General features: G+C 33.0%; 1 protein-coding gene across 2 annotated transcripts in view; it reads right to left on the reverse strand.

Moving 5' to 3' along the window:
* The window catches only part of LOC148952479 (serine/threonine-protein kinase RIO3), a 149504-nt gene that overhangs the window by 60915 nt on the left and 76099 nt on the right, over positions 1-12490 (reverse strand). For both annotated transcript variants that reach the window (XM_089088969.1, XM_089088970.1), the window contains exon 11: positions 3313-3417. In XM_089088969.1, coding sequence (XP_088945095.1) covers positions 3313-3417 — 105 coding nt within the window. The remainder of the gene's footprint in view (positions 1-3312; positions 3418-12490) is intronic.

Here is a 12490-nt window from a genome sequence, read left to right on the forward strand (position 1 = left end):
GATTCCTGACCAAAGTATTGATCCTGCAACACAATTTGTATCCTGCAGCGTTAATAAAATTTGACTCTGCGATTAAACTGAAAATTTAAGATATCAGTATACTCGTCTTCTTCCTTCCAGGGTTGCAGGTTATTTTTATCACAGCAAGCAAACTACGGTTTATCTCCTTCCTTCAGTCGTCCGCAATTGAGATTGAAGTAATCTAATACCCACCCCTCTGAAATAAACTGTGCCAGTTGCGCAGGCGGATAAAAATTAATACGGTAATGGTCACAAGACCAGGTTTTGAGCTGATTTTTATTCCACGCATGACAAAAACGCCAGCAAATTTAAATGGGCTAGGAATAAAATTTTAGAAAAGAGTAAATCATAAACAATCAGCTTTCATTGCCAAATGCGATCATTTTATTTCAAATTCTTTTTATAAATTATAATCATGAACGGTCAAACCAACTTTTTGACAGGAATAAAAAAAAAAGTTCTAAAGTGTACAAAAGATGTTTCCAATAGAATGTTGTATACATCACATTTATCAATATTTCAAAGAGCTTGAAAATAGACAGATAAATCATATGACGAGTTTGTGAATCAAACAGATGGTCTTCAACTAAAAGGGACATAAAAAGGGACATAAACTAGAATCATAACTGTCAAACCTAATTTTAACAAGAAAAACTTCTAAATAAGCGTCGTCCCTGCTACAAAATTGGAAAGCTCCGATTGAGCCCTTCTTTTTGTTCAAAACCACTTTTAGACTCAATAAAATGCTTCGCGTTACAACTTCCCAAGGATTTCTACAACAGCATAAGTAAAAGGTTGGAAAGAGAAAAAAACGGGAGAAATTTATAGCAGCTTTCACAGAAAGAAGTGTTTTCTTTGTTCTAAACAGGAATTAAACAACACGAATAATTTGTCATCCTAAAGCGTACGAAAATTGTTACCTATAGAATGCTAGAATACGTAACTTTTATCAATCATTCAGAACTTTAATATAAACAGGTAAGTCATACGACACGTTCGTAAATCAAAAAAAGGGAACTGGACAGGCAGTTCAGTTGAGTAATTCAGTTAGTAATAAGTTATTAAGGTTCATTACGATTCAACTCTTCGCAGTGAATTCAATTGTCACTCCTCTTTCTCTTTTTTATGAGATGAGATTTTTAGCAGCAAAAATTAATTCATAGCTTGCCACATCCCTTGACGATAGGCCTTTCCACAAATTCTAATTTGAGGAGAATAAATGGTAGCAGAGAATAAAGTTGTTATCCATCATGGACAAACAAGTCAAGGTTGAATATTAACCATTGATTCAGAAATCGAAATTTCAAAGCTATACAAAAAGCATAAAAAGAAAATTGCAAAGAAAGAAGAGAGGATAAACGGTAGATTTTGATAGTGCAAATATTCGTTTTCTGTCTTCTTTTTATTCCGCTCCCTCATTTTTATCTTTTAGTACACTGGTTCGCAATTAAATAAATAAACAAAATTTCGAATGTAGTGCATACTGTATTTGCAGCTACTCCCAAATATATTTGCCTTGTTCTGATGAGAGTATTCTCTTGTTCTCTACCCCGTATTGTTTGGAATACTAAAGAGTTCAATCAAGAGTTAAAAGACCTCTTGGAATAACATAATTCAATAAACGTGTGTTGTTTCATTGAAACACCTGATTTGCGTTCAAATGTTATTACTATCTCAAAAAACTTGGTTAGAACTGGAATTCGTGTACTAGGCTATAATAGAACCTCCCACCCCTTTCCGAAATCTGATGTTCCTTAAGAATTATAAATGGAAAAGAAAAACAAAACAAAAATATATCAAAACACTTTCTTAAATACTCTGGCATGATGAATAATATAAAATTCGGACACTTATGTGAGAATTTTTAATAGCAAACTAATAATCCTTCTGAATTTCGTTTCACAGTCAAAATTTGTGCTTTATTTTGGAGCACGCCCACGTTCGATACTAAGTTTCAGAGGCAGTATCGGGCAGCCGCGACGTCACACACGTTTTTACGTTCCTAAATTTGATTAAAGTATTTAAAAAAGGTTATTTTTGATTAAAAAAGTAGAGTTAGATTTTCATCTTGGCAAAGAACTCTTTTTCAGACACTTGATTCCCTTTTTCATGCTATTGAACAACCCGTGGCGGGTCATCATTTTAGTAATTTTATTCCAAATGGTGACAGAATCTTTTTGCTAGATTTTTCAGCTAACAATTTTTCTGATCTCAAAATACTAGTGAAGTTACGATGATTTACTTGTATCACCTCAGCCTTTTGGAGGTAAATTAATTGAAGGATCACCAACTACATCATTGCAAGTGCTAGCTGAGGCTGAACCTCGCCTCCGCTACAGAAGTCAGTGCAGTAACTTCCTCTACTTGTCATTCGAGCTAAGAGTTCCGGGCCTAAATGCGCTTTTATAGCCATTATCTGTCACCTAGAAGCTACAGGCCAAGACATACTTCCACAGACCGACCCTCTTTCCTGCACCAGATCCCCCACGGTAGCTTTGTCTCATTGGACCGTGGACCCAGCAGCTCAGGGTTTAATGTTTTCACTTTATGACCCCACAGTAATCACAGTAAGCGTCCCAGCAAACTTGATAAAACTTCCCAAATTCCCATTAGGTAGATCACTTTACGATCAGAAATTTTGTTTCAGTTCTAATTCTTACATTGTAATAGGAAATCGATAAATAAGCTACAAACGGTCGAAGGAAGTCAAACAAAGAAAAATGAGAGTGGAGCTTTCAGATTTAATTATTATGAATCGGGATGGTGGTGCGGGCTCAGAGCTAACTTAAAACTCAGAGCTCTTCTAAAGTTGTGTGATTTTTGTTCCTTGAACTTTTGTTCAAACATTCAGCTGTATTAAAAACTATGTTTCAATTCAACTGATTAGTCACTTGATTGGCTGTAACCAGATATGATATTTCGTTTAAGCCCGAAAGGGGTATGGGATAGGGTAAAGTTTTCAATACTCTTTTTGTACAGCCGTGCAGTACTTAAAATCCAGAAGAGGGCCAAATAAACACAATTTTAAGCTTTTAGGAAGGACGAAAAATTTGTTTTTTTTTTTTTTTTTTTTTTTTTTGTTTTTTTTTTACACACTAAATGTATTTTACTTCGCCATATCGGCAGCTTTTCAATTCTAAGGAGTGAATGTGCACCCCTTGCCTCCTCGCCAATAAAAAATCGAGGAAGAGCCGTATTCTTCTTTAAATAGTGTCTCAAAATTAAAAGTGTATCTATTGAATCAATAAAAATAAATTTCAATGTTCCCATCAAACAAAAACGTGATCTCACCTTTGATAACATTTCTGCTTGTGATCCATGTACATCTAAGTCTGAAATGCTCCTGAAGAGATCTTCAGGGAGTAAAACACCAGGAACACAAAGTCGATTGAAAAACTATAACAAAAAGGAAAAAATAGAACAAAACTTATACTTTCAATCCTGTAACACTATTGCGTAAATAGTAATTTTCATCCAGATTAAGAAACAAAGTAGTTCGTAATCACTAGAACAAAAATTTTAAAAATTTAAAAACAGAGTTAGAATTCTATCGAAATGATGTCCAATTGATAAAAAAATCAAAAAAAAAAAAAAAAAATCGGACTATTGAAATCGTCATAGTTGAAAACCCTCGACTGGATATTTACTGTGAACAATAAAGGTCCTACGCAAAGGGCAAGGTCGGTCATAAGATAATAATAAAAATAGGAAAATAATTAACTTAGCTGGCGAAACATTAAAACCTCTCAGGTCAATCAATCAAACGCCTAAAGTTAACAATGAATTATAGCTGTAATCAATACTAATCAAAGGACATTTGTCAAACAGTTCGTGGTAAAGAACTGTAAGTAAGGAGCGACCCAGCGCAATAGTAATCAAAACACTAAAAAACGGAATTTTGATACCAATAGATATATCAAAAGAATCTACTTATGTTGCTGATTTCAAATATATAAATTTCATCAAGTTTAGTCTTACCCATCAAAGGCTACGATCCTGAGAAAATTTGCCTGATTTTCAAAAAAAGGGGGAAACACGCCTTAAAAGTCATAGAATTGTAATGAAAATGACACCATCAGATTCAGCGTATCAAAGAACTTTACTGTAGTGGTTTCAAACTCCTATCTGCAAAAACGTGGAATTTTGTATTTTTGCCAGAAGACAGGTCACGGATGCGAGTTTATTTGTTTGTTGTTTTTTCCCCGGGGCAATCGTGTCGACCCAGCGATACTACAATATCGGGAGAGGGCTCATTCAAATGGAAGTTAAATGTTCCAGCGTCCTTTTTAAGTGACCAAAAAGATTGGAGGGCAACTAGGCCCCCTCCCACGCCCCTTTTTTACTCAAACTCGTCCGGCCGAAATTTCGAGATAGCCATTTTGTTCAGCATTGTTGAAAGGCCAAATAACTATGCCTTTGGAGATATCACGACCCTCCACAGCCGCCGGGGAAAGGTCTAAGTTATAAAATTGGCCCATTGTTTACGTATAGTAGTTGTTATTGGGAAGTATACATTTTTTTGGGGGGGGGGCGAATTTTCTGCTGGAGGGATTTCCTACGGGGAGAACCTATGGGGAGGAAAGTTTCCAGGAAGTGTATTTTTCAGGGAAGATTTTACAATGGAAGAATTTGTCACAATTGCTATACGATAATTCATCTATGTGCTGCTTTCTCTCTACTGACTTCATTTTACGCGTGGATATGTTAAGGGCATTTGTCCGGGGTAAATTTTCACCAGGATTGAATTGTGTAGAGATTATATCCATGGGAAGGAGGGATTTTTAAGTAGAGGTGGAGCCAGATTTCCAGGCGTTATTTAGAAAAAACGATCAGAAATTAAATAAAAAACAAGTTTTTTTCAACTGAAAGTAAGGAGCAATATTAAAACTTAAAGCAAACAGAAATAATTAGGTGTATGAGAAGGGTTGCTCCTCCTCAACACCTCTCTCTTTACGTTAAAGTTAGAATTTTGTCCCAATTCTTTAAGAACGACTCCTGAAACACAAGGTCGTTTAATTAGAACAATAAGAAGCATTTCTGAAAAGTACTAAAAAACTTTAGCGTAAAAAGCGAGGTGCTGAGGTGGAGCAACCCCGCTCATATTTGTAATAATTTCTGTCCACTATATGTTTCATATTTCTGGCACCATTGTTAGTCATAGCCATAGCAAAGCACAGATAAATTATACGGAGACCCCCCCCCCCCTTTCCACCCCTAAATTGATGTGAAATCTCACTACCTAGAAAAACCATACAACATTCATGATATAATATACTAAAATGTGTGCATTTGAACCTGAAAGATAACTTTTTATTGGTCATTTCAAAATTGTAACATTAATAAGTTTTGATAAAACTATGGGTATATGAAAAACAAATCAGGTCACTTAAATTTAAAACAACTCCTATCAAGCGATATGAATTAAATACGAAAAGTTCGATGAAAGCAAGGTTTCAAAAATGAACAATCTTTAAACGAAGCGTTGTTGCTTGAGCAGTAATTGTTGGCTGTATTCTCAAATCAATTTTGCAGTGGTTTGTTACTGAACTGTTTAATATAAATATGCCATTAAATCTAAAGTAGGATTTCGTTTAGTACTTTCCCATTTACAAGTTACAATTTCAGTCATCAGGGACATCTTTTTGAGCGACAAGACTAGAAAATGTAAACTCTTCTAAAATATTCATTTCGTAACAAACGTGCAGACATTAAGGAAAGAACAATATCTCCAATGCAATTTTTTCTTCTTAAAATAAGACATAGGAAACCATAAACACCATTTAATGATTTCCCCAGAAATAGTATTTTTCTATTATTCTAACAATCTGCAAACATCTACTTTCGACGCCAGGCTAAAGAAAAAACGCGGTTCATATATATATGTGCATATAGTGCATATGTATGTATATATATATATATATATATATATATATATATATATATATATATATATATATATATATATATATATATATATATATATATATATATATATATATATATATATATATATATATATATATATATATATATATATATATATATATATATATATATATATATATATATATATATATATATATATATATATATATATATATATATATATATATATATATATATATATATATATATATATATATATATATATATATATATATATATATATATATATATATATATATATATATATATATATATATATATATATATATATATATATATATATATATATATATATATATATATATATATATATATATATATATATATACGAAGAAAATTATACAGAGCACAGATAAATTATACGGAGACCCTTCCCCCTTCCACCCCTATGAGATTGAAATCTAATAGGTAAAAGCATTTAAAAATTCAGGTTCAGAGCTCAGAATCATTATTAGATCAAAATTAGTGTAACGTATGATAGATGAAAAATAAATGCTGTATGTTTGGTATTTATTTTCACAATTTGTATTAAGACTTACTAAATCTGCGCTAATGTGCAATAGAATCCCACTGAATAACCCAAAAATGAAGGTAAATGTTTTTTTTTTGTCAAAAATATCAACTAAAAAAGAAGAAAATCCCAATACTATTCAAGGTTGGAGGAAAGAAAAAATATTACTATGAATTATACTTTTTCTAAGAATCAAACATAAATTTTCGTTTCTTCATTTTTAGTTGAGTCAAATGATGGGAGGGGGCCGAGTCCCCTTAGAGTTACCGTCTAGATTTGGAAAAAATCTTTTTGGAGGGTATTATCGTTGAAAATGGCCTTTATTTATATTCTTATTCGAAAAACCCAGAAAAAATACATACAGAAAAAAAAAATACAAAGTTCTTCTTAGAACTTTTTTCGAGGAAGTGTAAGAGTGTCTAGGAATTATTTATCTTAACCCCCTCCCCCCAAAGATTTAGATTAGTTTTATCTGGATTTCTTTCTAGTCTCCTTGGACATAGGCAAAGCATTTGGACAGTGTGAAGTTAGAAAACAATTCTTACTACATAATATGTTGAATAATTGCACCCAACACATTGGGCATGCAGACACGCTATTCTCCCCCCCGATGGTTTAATTGTAGAAAAAGCCAAGACAGATACTCCAAGTGAGTGAGAGGCAAATCTGGCATAAGCCCTTTTTAGGATGGTATTAAAATGATGTCATTTCACTTGTTAACAGATAAGTCTATCATTCATCTGTCCATACATCATTCCTAGGGCAGAACTAATGGTTCGTTTACATATTGCGGAAATTCATGCGGATTTAGCAATCCGTGCGGCAAAGTCCGTCCGTTTTTGTGCTATTAAAAATTTCTAGCTTTCCGCAACGTTTTGGTCAAATCAGGACGGAATCTTGGCAAGATTTTTAAATGAATAAAATCATGAGTATGCATTATCAAAAACTACACGATCTTGTAACTTTGGTTCAAGGCTACACCCGGCTTCTATGATCCTGCGCACCCAGGCTATAAGAAAACTAAGAAAAACGGTGTCATTTGGCTCTATTGCTCAACAGCTTACAGAAGAGGGTAAGAACATATGTCATGCTGTTGCAATAATTTGAAATCTTTGCCTTAAAACGCAGCGTTATTTTAGCCATAGTTCGAACAGAAACGGACGGATTTCCGCATGGATTTCCGTGATGTGTAAACGAACCATAAGGTAGATAGTCATAGAACTAAGAGATAAAAGATCAGATTAATTTTCGGTTGACGCGTGACGGACATTGTCCACTGGACTTGTATTGAAAATGGGGGACTGAATTTGCTTTGACTCACAGACGAAGAAGTGACCTAAGCCTAATAGGCTTGGACTCTAGTAGTGTAAAGGCGGAATACCGTGACATAAGATTGACACATGAACAAGTCCCCTGGACTCACAGGCGAACGGTGAGACTTATACACGATTAATTAAAAATAAAAAACACCAAAAAGAAATTTTTCAAAGAAAAGTGAAAACCCATATTAAAACTTTAGATGAGCAGAAATAAAGTCTTATATTGATTCCTACTTAAAACTTTGCCTGATTGAAGATTAATAAGTCAATTTTTTTTTATTGACAAACCAGCAAAAGAAGGAAGTAAGTACCGAAATTACCGAAATTTACCGAAATTACGATTTTTGTGTATAAGGTAAGCTACTCCATAATATATCTTGGATCTCTTTATTTTTTATATAGATCGTTCTATAGATGTCAAAATTTTATTTTGGGTTGGTTCTATTTTCGTCTTAAATGCCCCTTGACATTTATCACAAGAAACGACATTTTTTTTTCTTCAAAAAATAAAATATAAGTCAATACATCAAAATACAGAAAAAGTACACAAAAGGATAGTTTCTTATGTGAATCAGGGTATGTTGGGAGTAAATATCTGCGGACGCCGGACATGGTTTTCACGTCTAAGGTTCGCTTCATCGAGCGAAGCTCGGTCCCCTGGTACTATCATATTAATTCTAGAATCCTATTAGGAGATTGTTTGACTATTTTGACCTTAGAAGATACCATTCATTTAGGAGAGCATCGGCAGTAACTAATGGAAACCACAAGTTTATATTGTTTTTCACTCAGTCCAATTTTCAAAATTACTTTCAAAAGCAAGTATAATAGCGTTAGTTAATTGGATGTTTCTCTTTGAGAATGATATTTGATTGTCTTCAAGCTTTTGTTTTATTTTTGCTAAAATTAAGCTTTCAACCATCAAAGACCTATTCATCATGAAAAATGAAATGATTTAACCTTGCACATAATACTGCGTATCAGTTGAAAAATGTAAAGCTGGTTAAAAATTGACTCTTCAGATTGGCTTTAAACTCTTGAAATAACAATAGCAATACAAAAATCAAACGTTATTATGTTTGAGTAGGAAATTATCGTAAAATATTAACACAAAATTACTAATTTTTTAACATACATTTACCAAAAATGTGGTTTCTTTTTTCAGCTTTCTTATGCGGAATATTTGGTATCAGTTGAAAAATGAAAAGTGGTTAAAAATAACATATTCAGTTTTACTTTAGTTTTTACATAGTACCCAGGTTCCGAGCATAAAAACGACGTTCTTTTTTAAACCACGATTAGTGTTGACTTTACTTTTCCTTCGTTCTTTTCTTTTGTTTTGGTTTCTTTTCTTTCTTACCTGAGCGTAATGCAACCATAACTTCCGTTTTTAATTCCTAATTTGTATTAAGTTTATCTTTTCTTCCTTCTTTACTTTTGTTTGGTTTCGTTTCTTTCATTTTTTCCTGCTTTTCTTGTGGGTACTATCGAGTACAAGTTGGAAAATGAAAATATGGTTAAAAATCAGCTGATTTGAGTTTTGCTTTAAAGTTTTGAATTAGTACCCAGGTTTCGAGCATACAAACGAAGTTCTTTTCTAAACCACAATTACTGTTGACTTTACTTTTCCTTCGTACTTTTCTTTTCTTTTAGTTACTTTTCTTTCTTACTTGAGCGTAATTTAAAAAAAAGGAAGTTTTTTTTTAACTGAAAGTAAGGAGCGAAATTAAAACTTAAAACTATCAGAAATTATTCCGTATATGAAAGGGGCTGTCCCCTCCTCAACACCTTGCTCTTTATGGTAAAGTTTGACTCTTCCTCACAACTCTATCTTTTAAAACAATAAAAAACTTTAGCGTAAAGAGCAAGGCGTTGAGGAGGGGGCATCCCTTTCATATACGGAATAATTTCTGTTCGTTTTAAGTTTTAATGTCGCACCTTACTCTCAGTTAAAAGAACTTGTTTTTTTTTAATTTAATTTCTTAACCTTTTTGAATTAATTCAGCTTTGATTTTGGCTCACCGTGCATGAATAATTAAAATGAAATTTGCATATTAATTTTACTTTTTTTGGCTAAATGGCTTTCTCGAAATTTTGATCTGACGTAACATACGAAATAACTTCAGTAATGAACTTCTATATTAGTATATGTTTATTACGTAAAGGAGGGGTTCTCCCCCTAATCAATACCTCGCTCTTTACGCTAAAGTTCGAATTTTGTTCCAATTCTTTAAGAATGACCCCTGAATCGCAAAGGAAGTTTAATTAGAATAGTGAGCTTTTTTGAAAGCACTAAACAAACTTTAGCGTAAATAGCGAGGTATTGACCAGGGGAGAACCCCTCATATACGTAATAATTTCTGTTCGTTTTAAGTTTTAATGTTGCTCCTTAATTTCAGTTGAAAAAACTTGCTTTTTTATTTAATTTCTTTTAGTTTTTTTTTAATAATGCTGGTAATTCCGACCCCCCCCCTTTCATAGAAATGTCCCTTCCCCCATGAAAACGTCCTACATGGAAAGATACTCCCACGTAACCCCCTCTACGAACCCCCTCCCCACCAGAAAAAAATCCCTCCTGAAAACGTCTGCATACTTCCAAATAACAAATACTATATGTAAACAATGGGCAAAGTTCATAACTTTCAGCTCTTCTCCCGGGGACTGTGGGGGATTAATTCATCCTCAAAGACATAGTTGTTAGGTTTTTGACTGTGCTGAACAAAATTGCTATCTCAAAATTTCGATCGGGTGACTTTGGGAAAAAATGAGGGTGGGAGTGGGCCTAGTTGCCCTCCAATTTTTTTGGTCCCTTAAAAAGGGCACTAGAATTTTTGAGTTCCATTTAAATGAGCCGTCTCGCGATATTTTACGACCACTGGATCGATACGTTCACCCCTGGGGGAAAAAAACAAAACAAACAAACAAATAAACACGCATCCGTGATATTTAATCTCGCAAAAAATGCGAAATCACACATTTTTGCGAATAGGAACTTGAGATTTCAACAGTATGGTTCTTTGATACGCTGACTCTGATCGTTTGACTTTCATTAAGATTCTATCACTTTTAGGGGGAGTTTCCCCTTTTTTCGAAAATAAGGAAATTCTTTTCAGGCTCCTAACTTTTGATGGGTGAAATTAAACTTGATGAAACTTAAATATTTGAAATCAATATACAAATTCCGATTGTTTTGATGTATCTACTCGTATCAAAATTCCGTTTTTTAGAGTTTTGTTTACTATTAACCGGGTTGCTCCTTACTTACAGTTCGTTACCAGGAACTGTCTGATGCTGATTTTATCAGTTTAAAAATGGAAGGGAAGTCAAATATCACCCATTGATTTGCGCTTTAAAGTTTTGGCCTCGAACACAAAAATAACTTGCTTTTTTAATTACTAATTTGTATTAAGTTTATCTTTTCTTCTTTCGGTACTTTTGTTTGGTTTCGTTTCTTTCATTTTTTTTCTGCTTTCTGTTGGTTACTATCGAGCATAAGTTGGAAAATGAAAAGCTGTTTAAAAATTAGTTGATTTTAGTTTTGATTTAAAGTTTTGAATTAGTACCCAGGTTTAGAACATAAAAACGACGTTCTTTTCTAAACCACAATTACTGTCGACTTTACTTTTCCTTCGTTATTTTCTTTTGTTTTGGTTTCTTTTCTTTCTTACCTGAGCGTAATGCTGATTTTATCAGTTGAAAAATGGAAGGGAAGTCAAATATCAACCATTGATTTGCGCTTTAAAGTTTTGGCCTCGAACACAAAAATAACTTGCTTTTATAATTACTAATTTGTATTAAGTTTATCTTTTCTTCTTTCGGTACTTTTGTTTGGTTTCGTTTCTTTCATTTTTTTTTCTGCTTTCTGTTGGGTACTATCGAGTATAAGTTGGAAAATGAAAAGCTGGTTAAAAATCAGTTGATTTGAGTTTTGCTTTAAAGTTTTGAATTAGTACCCAGGTTTCGAACATAAAAACGACGTTCTTTTCTAAACCACAATTACTGTCGACTTTACTTTTCCTTCGTTATTTTCTTTTGTTTTGGTTTCTTTTCTTTCTTACCTGAGCGTAATGCTGATTTTATCAGTTGAAAAATGGAAGGGAAGTCAAATATCAACCATTGATTTGCGCTTTAAAGTTTTGGCCTCGAACACAAAAATAACTTGCTTTTATAATTACTAATTTGTATTAAGTTTATCTTTTCTTCTTTCGGTACTTTTGTTTGGTTTCGTTTCTTTCATTTTTTTTACCTGCTTTCTGTTGGGTACTATCGAGCATAAGTTGGAAAATGAAAAGCTGGTTAAAAATTAGTTGATTTGAGTTTTGCTTTAAAGTTTTGAATTAGTACCCAGGTTTCGAACATAAAAACGACGTTCTTTTCTAAACCACAATTACTGTCGACTTTACTTTTCCTTCGTTATTTTCTTTTGTTTTGGTTTCTTTTCTTTTTTACCTGAGCGTAATGCTGATTTTATCAGTTGAAAAATGGAAGGGAAGTCAAATATCAACCATTGATCTGCGCAAGTTTTGACCTAGAACACAAAAATAACTTGCTTTTTTAATTAATAATTTGTATTAAGTTTATCTTTTCTTCTTTCGGTACTTTTGTTTGGTTTCGTTTCTTCCATTTTTTCCTGCTTTCTGTTGGGTACTATCGAGTATAAGTTGGAAAATGAAAAGCTGGTTAAAAATCAGTT

The sequence above is a fragment of the Artemia sp. Qi Xiang Cuo genome, chromosome 5, assembly GCF_049724085.1.
Source record: "Artemia sp. Qi Xiang Cuo chromosome 5, ASM4972408v1, whole genome shotgun sequence".
In the NCBI taxonomy this organism is placed as follows: Eukaryota; Metazoa; Arthropoda; class Branchiopoda; order Anostraca; family Artemiidae; genus Artemia; species Artemia sp. Qi Xiang Cuo.